General features: G+C 37.3%; 1 protein-coding gene across 2 annotated transcripts in view; it reads right to left on the reverse strand.

Annotated features, from left to right (window-relative positions):
* agap3 (ArfGAP with GTPase domain, ankyrin repeat and PH domain 3) overlaps positions 1 to 14,281 on the reverse strand; it is a 199,711-nt gene that overhangs the window by 51,709 nt on the left and 133,721 nt on the right. For both annotated transcript variants that reach the window (XM_052114451.1, XM_052114450.1), the window contains exon 12: positions 3,042 to 3,194. In XM_052114451.1, coding sequence (XP_051970411.1) covers positions 3,042 to 3,194 — 153 coding nt within the window. The remainder of the gene's footprint in view (positions 1 to 3,041; positions 3,195 to 14,281) is intronic.

Raw genomic sequence — 14,281 nt, forward strand, 5'->3', positions numbered from 1 at the left:
GAGGATGGGTGAGGTGGAGAGACTATTTGGGGGGCATTGTTGCCCTGGGTGGTGGTAATCAAAGCCACAATTACTGAATTATCCTGATTAGCAATTAGCTTGTTAACAGCACAACCACTGATATATGCAACAAACAGCTACTGACTTCACAGTTACCTTTTAAAAATTGCTATGTTAACAATAGTTTTTGGCAAAATATCATAGTTATTATGGCAAAATAATAATAATAATAATAATAATAATAATATATATTTTTAAATTTTTCACCAAAATACCATGATAACCTTTGTGCTACCATTTGTGATAAAAACACAGCTAACTATGTGTCCTGATTAGCAATTAGCTTGTTAGCAGCACACAACACATACTGGCTTCATACACACATTTACCAATGTAAATATTTTTCATCAAATCACCATAGCTACTAAAATTTTTATGGTAAAATCCCAATAATTTAATTTAGCATCTCCTTTAAACTCCTGTAAGTGTTCAGAATTGTACTGTCATTTTGTTTATTTTTTCAGTTTTAATGACAGTGTTGGCTAATACCAAGTAGTAGTAACATGGTATGTCATAATAACAGTACTGTTGTTAGGTGGAAACTATGGTATGTCCAGCAGTTACAGAGTTGCGATCAAAGCCACAATTACTGAATAATCCTGATTAGCTATTTAGCATCACAATCAATTTCACAGGCAACATAGGTTTATGACGAAAACCATATTTTTCACTAAAATGCCACAGTTTCAACAACATCTAATGTTTCTACTGTAAAATCGTATAACTTTACAATTGGTTCACACTTGTTATCGTGAACTCACCATGAACAGTAATTCTTAACAGCGTTTATTAATCTTGGCTAATGTTCATATAATGTAATTATACAACTGTTCCTTGTTAGTTCATGCTAGTTCATAATGCATCAAATAATGCTGACATATACAACTTTTAATAGTAAACAATGTGTCAGTATATATAAAAATTAACAGATCTGAGATTAAAGATTAATATTCATTGCTAGTTCATGTTAATTTAACAAATGCAATTGTAAAGAATCTGTCATTTTAATATTTTTTTAAAAGACAGTGGTGGCAAACACCAAGTTACCACAGTATTACTGCTGTAACTATTAGAGTTGGGGTACTCGAGTCCGAGTCACAAGTCCAATTATAGGGTGCTTTGACACTGGCAGTTTAGTTTGAAACACAGCACGGTTCGCTGTCAGGCGGACCGGGGTGCGCACCATGGTACCGAACCCAAGACTACCTGTAGGAGGTGGTCTGAGTTCGTTGCAAAGGAACTGTAGCACGATTCGTGTGAATGTGAAAGTAACTGGGACTCGGGCGTACACTCGTTCAGGAAGTAATGTAACCTGCGCATGTGTTTTAGCCGATGACATCATCATTAGTTTCGCCAACACACAAGGATCCACACATTCCTGAAAGTCCCAAAAAAGTAATGACACCACAATGACATACAAGTACAATCAACACTATAAATGCTGTCTGTCTATCGGTGCATCTATCTATCTATCTATACACCTTATAAACACTATTATAGGTTATTAATATAGGGAATAATAGGAGATGACAGTGGCGATAACTTCACCTTGGAAACGAGCATGAGTTACGCCATGAAGTGCACAAATACGCAGTTGACATTCACTCTGCTGCGCATAATGGCACCAAAAAAACAAAAAGTACGATCACGTTGTGTTCACCATGCATGTTTGTGATGACGTAAGATGAACGCCAATGGACCGGGGTTCGACAGAATCAAGTGAGTGTGAAACCAGACCAACGCTGCGGGGCGCACCGGGAACAATTGCACTCGGAATCGGACAGCAACGTGCCCAGTATGAAAGCCCCCTTAATGGACTTGGACTTGTCATGGACTCAGACTTGACTTGGACTCGGACTCAAGCCTTTGGGACTCAGCTTTTGACTCAGCTAGCAGTCCACGGCATTTGATTTGTGATGCAATGAACAAACTAAATAAATAAAAATAACGAAACAGAAATAAATGGACACTCTGTCTGCAAGCAGTTGTAGCACCCCCTGAAGTCGTAAACCTAGCCAGAGTTTGTTTCACCGTGTTGAGCAAACACACCTACAGAGCGACGCACTCAGTCAACCAATATGCTTGAATGTTACTACGGAGACTGCAGTATAACATTGATTACCGAGGTGGCTGGCACAACGAACACCTAAAGACAGGTATGTAACCAATGTACTAGAAACTACAAGGCAGTTTCGCACAGCACGGGACCTGACAGCTGGTAAAATTGCACATGGCATTCAGCCAAGACGGGGTTTTGTTGTGGTTAAGAACCTCATTAAGTCAAGTCACCCACATCATGTCTCTCACAGTTTACTAAAACAACATATAAAAAAAATAAAAAAAATCAGAAAACTATTATTAATATTGGGCTATTAAGTCTTTTTAGGCGTAATAGATCCACACATGTAGGCATTTGTAGTCTACTGTGGTCCACGCAGTGTTGTCAACTTAAACTGATCATTGATGAATTAATTGTAATTTTTTAAATACTCTGTAAAAAAAATTGTTATGGCTAAGGCAGAATGCCTTATAAAAGTATTGACTATCTGCTTAAAATATGTTCTTTAACAGTTTTAACAGTCGACTCGTGTCGCCCCCGCAAGATGCCGCCCCGGGTGACTGCCCATGTCTAAATCCGTCACTGACCATAAATATTGGCTTTTAAAAAAATGTATCATATTGAACTGTCAAAATATGTCAAGAGATGTAATTACATATAACAGAAGCAGCCCATAGACTATTATGTCACAGCACTATCTCAGGAGTTGTGAAATACGTTTTATGCAGTGCAAGATCATATTAAGATCTCTGACTGGGTTTATAATAGGATTAGACTTTTTAAAACATCAACAGATTTGAAAAATAAACTATTTAGAGTCAAGAAAAAGACGGAGAGATTGAGAAAAGGAAAATGAAGGTAGACACAAGAGAGAGCAACGTTTTGAGAGAGATAAACTGAGGTTTTCTGAGGATCGCCTGACCTGATGTGGTACTGATAACTGCTTCACTCCACTGTTCTGCACTGGACACGGAGAACGAGCGCTGGTGCATTCCCTCTTTACTGTTCCCTAAAGCCACGCCGGTCACCGAGCCCCCGGACTGTAGGGAACTGCTGCTGTTAGAGTGAGGAGTGCCTGCGAAGCAAAAATAAGAGAGAGGTTAAAATCACATTTTATAGTGCTGCTCAGTTATTTTGCTGGTAGTTTGAGATACAGGGCAAGTACAAAGAACTGTCGGGGCCTTGCAGTAAGAGCTCTGTCATTTTGGGCTTAGACATGAAACGTGGGTTGGATTCTAGCTTTAGTCATTTCCTGATATTTTCCAGTATTTAAGTGGAACTCTTGATACCACGGTACTGAATGACTACCATATTATGCACTAAGGCATTTATATGTTACTCAAGAGAACTTGATCTTGACAAGAGAACTGATCAACCACTGACACGTGCAACAGACAGCTACTCCCTTGCAAAAAAAAACCACCATTGTAAGCATAGTTTATGCCAAAATAACAGTTAAGCATTACATTTTCTGACAAATCATATTAAAACTACATAAGTTATGTCTGATGTTAGAAATCATTGATGTTAGCTTGACAAAGCCTTGGTTTAAATAGTTAGAAGTTTAAAGGTTATACAGGCTTTACAGTCAGACAGACAGACACACAGAGACCTAGCGGTTGCTAAAGTGTTTTTTCTGTTTGCTAATTTCTACGTGTTGTTAGGCTGTTCTAGCTGACTAATAGGGTGATTTGGTTGGTTACTAGGGTGTTCTAGTATGTTGCTAGGGTGTTATGGCTGGTTGCTAGTGTGTTCTGACTGGTTGCTTGGCATTTCTATGGTGTTCTAGCAAGTTATTCTAGTGTCGTTAGATAGAACATTCCATTTGAACATTCCATAAATGTAAGCCTATGGGAATTGTGATTGTCCGTTACGGGAAACCCATGAGTCTGGCAAGTTAGAAAAGACATCGCATCCTGAGTCAGAACAGTCTGAAGGTCTTTGCCAAATTTAATGGATGTAGCTTGAAAGCTCTTGGAGGAGTTACAATTGATCATTTTGGTCTTGGTTTAGGGATTTTAGAAAAAAAACCCTGAACCACATCTGTAGAATAACAGCATGTTGGCTTTATCAAACCAACATAATTATGATTCATCATGGCAACCATAGTTTCTGCCAAAACACCACAGTTAATCAACATATTTTATTATAAATCATGTTATAAATTACAATTCATACAAATTACCATTCTACATGTTAAAAAGAAAATACATGATAATACCATGTTAATTTTTTCGTAAGTGACAATGCACCCAAAAATCAGTCAGACTCAGAACATCCTGCTGTACACACAACGAGAACCATAAAATAACAATCAGTGGGCGGTTCTAATGAATTTGTGCTATGTGTTTGGTGTACATCTTTCTGCATTACACTCTTCGTGCTACATGAGCAGTCATTGCCTCGCTCCCAACTCTGTACCACACTCCCTCTCCGTTTCTGCAACTAATTAGCCCTTAATTAACAAGACACACTCGGAACGGTAATTAGCTCTCCCCCACTCTCTGCCTGACACATCCATCTCTCCCGACGGTGACGGCTGTACCCTCCCTGGCTCCAATAAGCGAACGTCCCATGCCGCTTGCTAATTCACAGGCCTGGCCTTATGGCATGGGGTCCTCTCATCCTGTTCCTGAACAACAGCCTACTGGCTTGAAAAGATGGAAGGCTAATATTTAAATGCCTTTACAACAGTAAACAAAAACGACTTTTAGGAGTCTAGCTCACTTTGTGTAATTGTTTCCTGTGTAAAAACTTGAGGTTGGCTAAAAACAATGCTAAACGCTAAATAAAAAAAAATAAAAATAAAAAACAAATGACCATATAGTCGTGCACAGTTAAATATACTTATCAATGTTTAAAAGGGAAGCGAAAATGCTTCCTATATCCTTTGTGGTTGATGTTAAACACAGTGCATCTGAAACAGTAGCCAGCTGGTACGTGATAACTTTGTAAAACCTCCCTCCCGTGGCCTCAAGTGGTGCACTAGCAACTGACGTTAGATGCTGTAACCTTTAGCCTCATCGTTAGTGCACCCGCCTCCAATATCGACTGGTTCGTATCCTGCTCAGAGTGCACCGAGCAGGACTGGTTAACCATACAATCAAATGGTGTTTTAGCGTAAATTAATTTGAATTTGCAAATTATGCACATACCAACATTGACAGGTTGTGTAACATCCCCGTAAACCATTTTATTAATACATTTTAAGGTTTATTTTAAGAGTGGAATTAACAATTCCGGTACTGTGTTGGATCCAATAATCTTTTTAATAAGCTACCATTCAGTGTCATAGAAACAACAATCTATGTATAGTGGTCATAACATTTGTTTTTGCCTATGCTAGGTAGCAGCTTGCAGCTATGCTATGAAGATTTTGACATTATATTGCAACGGTTTTCTTCAGTGTTCATTTAAACTAATCACAAAAACAATATTTCCACATAATTCAAACTGTATCACAAAAATAAAGAGCCTATTTAAAAGGTTTGCATACATCACAGAAACATCCGTTAGTGTGTAGCACAAACCCTGTGCGCTAACTCTACCACAACTTAAAAACCACATAGAAAACATTGATATTTTATTTACCAGGCTCTAATGCATTTCACAGTGGGACTAAACTTTTCTATGTTGTTTTTCCCTTCATGCAATTTCGTCTTTTCTTCGAACATTCCCTTCTCTCCCCTCCCACCACAGTGCTGATTTGAAGCATGCTAATTTAGCAAGTACTCCACAGCGTGTGGTTGAAGCTCGATCGCTCTCTCACTGCAAGAGACACCCTTCCCCTATGGGGACCGCAAGATTAATATTCTCGCACCCAACAAGATAATTACTGATACTAATTAGACATGATTATGTGAATTTGATACACTTATTACTCTCGCTAATGGTTAGGACGCATTAGGCTAACAAGAGTCTGTTCTTTGCAGTTTACTTTAGCGTCTGGCAAAAAAAAATAAAAAATGCCTTGATACAATCAGTAGTAATTTGTGAGTAATTGAAAGCATAAAGGGTATTCTTATGTTTGTCTATCCACAGATATGTAATCACCACAGTATTGTTGAAAAGAGTTTTTTATTAATTCTGTCACAATATTGCCCCTGACTATCTCGTCTATGTCTTGCTATGCCTTTAAATGTGATAGAATTAACTAAGGTGCAGCCATTACTCGGATCAATGCTGTATAATATGGGTATCCTGCAGAAATGGTAATTATTGTGTATTGTCATAAAGCAGATTGCTTATTAAATTTATTCATAAACCTATTGGAGAATCAATGGTGTGCCTGGTAAGTCTAGCAGCCAGAAGCAAAGTATTTAAAGTTTGATATAAACCTGCTGTGCCATTTTTCCGATGTTAAAATACTTCGCTTTCAAATATAACTATTTTTCAAAGATCTGATTCTACTAACATAGCAAACATTAAATCTAGTGATTAGATCTTGATGAAGGAGCTCACAATATCAACCCAATGCCTTACAGTACGGAAAATCAGCCAATCAGATTAACTTCCCAGTTTTATGTGCAATGTGCATTAGATGATCAGTGAACATACACACATACACACATATATACAAAGTTACAATGAAAGTGAATGGTGGCTAATCTAACAGAATGTTTAAAATCTTTTGCGTTCCATGGAAGAAATAAAGTAATATGGGTTTGGACCAACATGAGGGTGAGTAAATGGTTCCAGATATTTTGGGTAGACTATTGCTTAAAAACATAAAGATGCACTGTTGTTATTCATTATTTCATTGTGCATTCTCTGTCTTGGCTGGTATGGGAAAAAAAAAACAAAGCCCCTAACCATGCCTCATCCCCATCAAGAATTCAACAATCATCACTAATTGTCAAATTTGATGCTAATGATTGATGAATTAAACATGTCTCCCATCAATTAGTCCCCAGAGAACAATTCTGCATAAAAAAGGGGATAATGCAATTACAATGTGGAGGAAATCAGAGGAGAGTGCTGGGCAGAGATCTCCCGCCACTTCACACAGGATGACAGTGACACAGAGTGCAATCGTGAACACACAGGTCCCAGACTGGCACAAGGTTACCAAAAGCATATCGGAGGGGCACATTTTCACACACACTCACAGAGCTGGGCATAGACATCTAAGTAAGCCCTTCATAAGCTGGCTTTCAGAAGAATGTAAACACTGAAACGGTCAAAACATCATTCTCGTTTGAGCTCGTCTGGTTGGGGGGTCAGACATGTTGATTTGTGGCCTAACTAATGGCACAAGTTTGAGGCTAAACAATGGAAGACGACAGATATGAGGTAGAAGTTTTTGGGAAACCTGTTTAGAAACAATCATTACTGGGTGTTTCTTCAACTTTGGGCATGTCCCATTGGTAGACTTTTATTCAAATTAACAGATTTAACAGATTTTAAGGTTGCGTTGTAACGGACTCAGAAACTTTAACCAGAGCTTCATCGTTTATTTTTTGTAGCATTTCAATGCCTTTGCCGTATAGATTTGACTTGTCCCAGACCTAGACTTTCAATATGAAACTAATTTAAAACAATTATAAATTTTTTACAACAAAGATTACCTAAACGAAGAGTGAACAAAAGAATGAAACCATTTGAATATTTATTGTGTGAAAATGTTTTTTGTGATTTATTATGACAGTTGGGGCATCATCACCAGCACACCAAAATAAATTTCAAGTTTTGTCAACAAAATTGACAGTGAAGTGCATGCACGAGATGAAATATGAGAATTTTCAAGGTAAATATTGCTTGTGAACAAAATATTTGTATTGGCCGTCATTTCCAATCAAGCTATAATTTTGCCAAATTATGCCAAAAGTGTGAAATTATTATTTAATTGTGTGCATTTAGGATACATAAATGTTAGCTATGAAATTAGTCTTAACCAGACAAAGGATTTGGCCATTATATTTCAAAAAGACGTTAAAAATGTCATTTCCATAATAGAAAGCCATTATACACCATACAGAATTTGAGATAGAGTGGAAATGACACGGTGGAGGGAATTTTCATAACTTTCAGAGAATATAACAAACAAACAACAACAAAAAACATCTCCTGTGATGCATGTACATTTATTTTTACAATTTGTCCAGCAGCTGAGTGTGAAACGTGACTTCCGATAAGTACACAGTGCTAAAGTGGCCAAAGTTCAAGAAACAACCTACAATTGATTCATTGTATTCATTACTATTGCTAATAATTAATGTTAGGGGTTTTTCAAAACTGTTAGATTTGGATAAGTAACTCGTTCCATGCCGTATGTGTCTACAGGCATGAATGATAGCTTATATTGTGGAGCTTGTTGAGGAAAGGTCTATAAATCGATCACACTTACGATTTTTTCTGGCGGATGATAAATGCACAACAAAATCCCACGGACTTCTATTGAAAGAGGGCAACACACCATATTTAGTGATCAGAATGCCATAATATGCATTGAAGGTGGGCTTCTTGACTTTTAGGCCACTAATCAACCACCTAGCAATAACCCAGAACACCCTAGAAACTGCACCACAACATGCTAAAAAACCATTCAAAAAAACTCAGTGATTGCATAACAGGGCCATGATAACCAGTTTGTGAGGCCACATTTTACACAGGCACACACCACTCACGCTTTCTTAGACAACAGTACAAATCTAGTTTATCTTAATAGTTCTGTTTGGTGTCGCTAGCAGTTCAGAAAATACACACATTAACTTTAAAATCACGAATCGAATTAACAATTACATGCCTAAACTATTCAACTGCACAAACATGTACAAATGATCAATTATTTATCAGATTCACATTCAGAGGTCTAACAACTGTGCACATCCGTTGATAAAAACAGCCAAATCTCCTTTGCACCTTTCTTGCTATCCATGCATGCTATTCTGCTAAGTATTAAGGTCCTGGCAGAGGCAAGCCTGAGGTTGCGGTGTTAAGTAGAGGCGATGGATTAGCAGGGGGTGTCGATGATTTCTCCTCATTGCTCCTCGTTTCTCTCGCCAAGCGCTGTCAGACGGCTGATGAGCCGTGCAGCGAGACCTGACCCTCTGAGATGCCGCTGCCATTATATACAAGTGCGGTTATAATGAAGCATCCATGCTAATGTTGAAGAGAGGGCAGGGAGGATGGGTCGGATGGGTCGGATGGGGGGGGGGGGGTGTCTCTGTTAGATCATCTGCTGTTCAGGTCAAAGCGAAACGGCAGCGCGACGCCCTTACACACTGATATCTGCCTGGTTGAACCGCCTTAGTGGACTTTTTTTGGTTGAATCTCTATAAACCTGTCAAGATTCGTTAACATTAAAATGCCCCAGGCATCATGACCTAACGATGAACAACATTTTTACAGCATTTATTAATCTTGGTTAATGTTATATATAAAAATACAATTGTTTATTGTCAGTTCAAGTTAGTTCATATTGCATTAACTAATGTCAACATATATGACTTTTTAAATAAAAAAAAATGTATGAGTATATGGTGAAATACTGTAAATATTCACCAAGATTATTAAGTGCTGTAAAAGTATTGTTCATTGTTATTTAAATTTTATGGGGCAGTGGTGGCTCAGTGGTTGAGGCTCAGGGTTACTGACCAGAAAGTTGGGGGTTCAAGCCCCAGCACCACCAAGATGCCACTGTTGGGCCCTTGAGCAAGACACTTGGGGGGATTGTCCCTGTAATAAGTGCACTGTAAGTCGCTTTGGATAAAAGCGTCTGCCAAATGCATAAATGTAAATGAAATGTTAATTTATGTAGTTAACTAATATTAACAAATGCAACCTTATTGTAAAGTGTTACCAAAATTATATTTTACTTCAATAAATTTAAAGCCAATATTAAGACCATAAAGATATTTTGCATTGTGTTTTACATTTGTATGCATGACAATTAATTAATTATTCTAGCACTTTATTGCAATACAAAATCTGATAATTAATAATGATATCTTGTTTAAATTGCAAAGTATTTATATAACATTGTTTTACTTGTTACCTTTAACTTATGCTGATTTAACTAAAATTATTATTATTATTTTATTTTTTTACTGTAATACAATAATATTTACTATATTAATGAGAATTACCAAAAATGACAAAAAACTAGAAGGTAATGTGTCTAGATGCATTAAGTTAACGAGACTTTTGGGGACAATTTGCTTAGTTGTCATGAAAATATTGCAGGCTTATTTTCTCAAAAGTCACAATGCTAAAATCTATAACTGTCCTAAAAAATAGGCTTCCTTTTCTTTATGCAAAATATAATATTTGGTCAAATGAAACCTGGACATGTTTCTTGAGATTTGCACTTTTGCGCTTTTTGAAGGAAACAGAGATAATATAATTTGAATAAATGGCAATCATCACATTGTCTAATGATTCTCGACATTCAATATGTGGTGGATAAAGGTCGAACAGAAATGTAACGGCAGCTAATAAAACAATTAATTTCCAGCCAGCGTGCAAAGCAAAACTTTGACTCATATGAAAGTATGACTCAAGCCCTGTAAAATACTTCCATTCAATTCCAAGCGATGCTTTGGATAATAAGCACCGTTTTAGAACGCCTTTCTATATTACAAACATCTTATTTCCTTCTCACATAAAAAGCACAACGTCTAAACGATTGTGCCATTACTGAAAGAGGCTATCGTGAGGCTAACGTACATGCTAGAGAATCATGAAAGGAGACTCGATCTCCTTTAAAACACATCATCATTGCTAATTCAGAGGGATCTCCATGTTAGTGGTCAACCAATATGGGTTTCTTTAGTGGATGATAACAATATGTTACCCAGAGAGCAAGGTGGCATATATAAAACACTAAATGATAACAAATAAAATACATCCAAAATTGGTGAAATAAAAATTAACATTCATTTTTTCAATGGAAATTACTGATACCAATATTTAAAGAGCACATTGCCGATATAATACCAATAATATACATGACACAAATTAATGATGACATGCACAAATGAAATAAACTTTATTTAACATGACATTTACTTCCTTCATTTTTTAATTAACCAACACTTCTGTTAATTAGCTAAGCGAACGCAGCTCAAAATGGCCAAATATTGGCCGATATATCGGTTAATCACTAATGAAGGTTCACTTAAAATATTTGGAAACACAAATTGTAGACTATCCAAATGACAAGGCTGACTGTACTGCATATTTTGGAACTGACACAAAATGACCAACTATCGGCAGACTAACTGGCCTGGCCGATATATCGGTCTATCACTACTCTATGCCTTAGTTCACAAGGACAGGTTCTCCCAGATTCCTCTTCACAGAAACCATTCATGAAACAAAACACTTTTGCATCCTGAAGACTACAAGTAAATGAATCCGACCATCTCGGCGTGACTATTTCTGTCTCATACTTTTATACACACCTCCACAGCAGATGTCATTGATTAAACCTGATGGGCAGGCCCATTAGCGCTTTGATATTATATATCTGTCAGCGGTGACACAATTGAACGCACGCTTGCAGAATGATCATATTTAAAATGGTTCCAGTGAATACTTAGCAGAAAGATTAAACCGGGCCTCGTCGAGACAGACTCTTTTACTTGCAGACACATGTTCATTCATTTGCGCTCCTTCACTCCTCTCTCTCTCTCTCGCTCTCTCTCTCTCACACACACACTTTTTTTCTCATCCTCAACCCCCCTCCAACACCCCACCCTCCCCTCCCAATCCCACACACCCCCCAGAGTGCCTAATGGTCTTTAGATCAGGGGGAAGTGAATGAATTACAGACTAAAGGAAAAGACAGGGCTCAGTTAGACCGCTATGTATGAAAAATTACCCCTTTGTTCCGTCGCATCAATTGCATGCCTAATGAAATCAAAATCAGATTGCATAATCAAGTGTATGTTCTCCACTCAGCGGAGACCCACTGAGAATTGTAACCTTTTCCCTCTCGAGTGGAAATTATCACAATTTTACTCTAATACGGCACAGAGTGTAAAAAGGGAACAAGAAAAGCAGGCCTTGTCAAATACGCTATGGTGTAATTTTTTGCTAAACTGAAGGTCAATTGGCTTATCTCAAAAATAACACTGATAAAACCGATCTAAGACATTAAATGTATGAAAACGGATAGAAATGAAATTTTTCAATTTAGCTCCAAAAAGTGGTTTAGAAAGATCTTGAAGTCAACATGAAATGACATTCACAACTCATTTCACTTGCACAATATTTCCAAATTTGAATTCCGGGGATTAAAAAAAAAAAAAAAAGGCGGACAAGACTTTAGTCATCGCAATATTACCCATAAGATTCCAGTGTTTAAATCCACATCTTCAGAAGTGATATAATAGGTGTTGGTTAGAAACAACTCTAGAGATTTAGAGTCCTTTTTACTCTAAATCTCCACTTTAACTTTCACTTTCAGATGGTAAAGGGAAACTAAACAGGCATCACACATGACATTCAGGTATAAAAGTGAAAGTGGAAATGTAGTAAAAAACATAAATTTTGATCTGTTTCTCACCCACACCTAATATATCACTTCTGAAAATACAGATTAAACCACTAGAGTCATATGGATTACTTTTAGGTTTTCTTTATGTGATTTTTGGAGCTACAAATGTCTGATCACCATTCACTTGCATTGTATGGACCTACAGAGCTGAGATATTCTTCTAAAAATCTTAATTTGTATTCAGCAGAAGACAAAAAGTAAATGATGAGAGAATTTTTGTTTTTGGGTGAACTACCCATTTAACTAATGCTAACTTGCATACCAATGGCCTGGGGCCATGTTGGAGCTCTTTACCCAGAAATCTCCATTTTGCTTGAATAATGCTGGGTCCAGATGTTGCAACTATTTCAGGTCCAAATTCCCCTCTTTTCAACCTTACCTTCACCCTTTTCTCTGCAGTCAACTGAAGGTAATTAGTTACCAACAGAAAAGCAACCTCAAAGTTGGCTTGTGGCTTTTGTGTTTCGAGAAGCAACACAATTCATTTATCCCAGCAACAATGACAAATGTTCCATATGTCTCTAAAACCTCCTCCCACAAGACTTTGGACATGGGCCAGAAAACTGCAATTCCCAAAAGCCCTTGCTGACCTGTCTTTAATTGTCCAAAAGCAATTAGCCTAGGCTCGGTTATGTTTCCATTGCAGTCAAGCCAGTTTGCAGAGCCCCTGGAGAAAGTTGCTCATATTTGTTTTATTAATTACACTTGATCTCAGCTCCCTAAATCCAATTATACCTTCCCAAACCTCTACTCTTGCTCTCTTAATCTCTTTCAAGTGAAAGCGGAGTATATCAGCACTTGCTAGCCAAAAATAAACTGAACTACACTCAAAACAAACTAAAATAGATTTGTTGTATGGATATCAATGACGGCTCAGTATCATAGTTGCTGACTTCTAAATATGGATTATGTTCTTGCCCCACAGCTATGAGATATTAAAGAGGAATCAACTTGAAGTGAATTAGACAGTGTGCTTTGGATTAGAAATGGCTGTTTATGTAATACTAGTTTGTGGCCTACAATACAAACAAGCAATATAGAGATGTACATTTTTGCCTTGGTTGCACCAGTGGGTAATTACAGATGCAATCTGGGTATATGTGCAAAAATGGGGGCAAAATGGGTAACTCCTAACCCAAGTTACGCTCTTAATACCCATTCCTGAACTTACTGAAAACAATTGATCAGTGCACGTTATTTAAAAGAAAACAATATTTGCTTTAATATTCTACTATTATTGTTTGTGAAAATAAATAAACTTGATCCATCTCTGAAACTACTTTCTTTATCGGCTGCATTGTGAAGGTTGTACAAAGTAATGTTTATCTTTAACAATGATATCAATGTGGATATCAGGCACAACAGCGCCGCTACAACACGGGCCGCCATCTTGATTGATTTGGGTTGAATGATCTCAGTTTTAAGATATATCCATTTTCCCAGTCCACATTACAACAGGAAAACTGAGTTTTCAAATGTATCCACTTGGGAGAACATTTACAAAAAGCTTAGTTTTCGCTGACGAAAATTTGCATTTTCAAACAAAAACGTAGTATTGTGGATATGGCCTTAAAGAGACCACTTTTCTAGATCCAATCGAATCCCAATAGGTAAAATGAAGTCCGTCCCATTTTTTTTCCTTTTTGAATGTCCCATATCAC

Source organism: Xyrauchen texanus, chromosome 42 (assembly GCF_025860055.1).
Source record: "Xyrauchen texanus isolate HMW12.3.18 chromosome 42, RBS_HiC_50CHRs, whole genome shotgun sequence".
NCBI lineage: Eukaryota > Metazoa > Chordata > Actinopteri > Cypriniformes > Catostomidae > Xyrauchen > Xyrauchen texanus.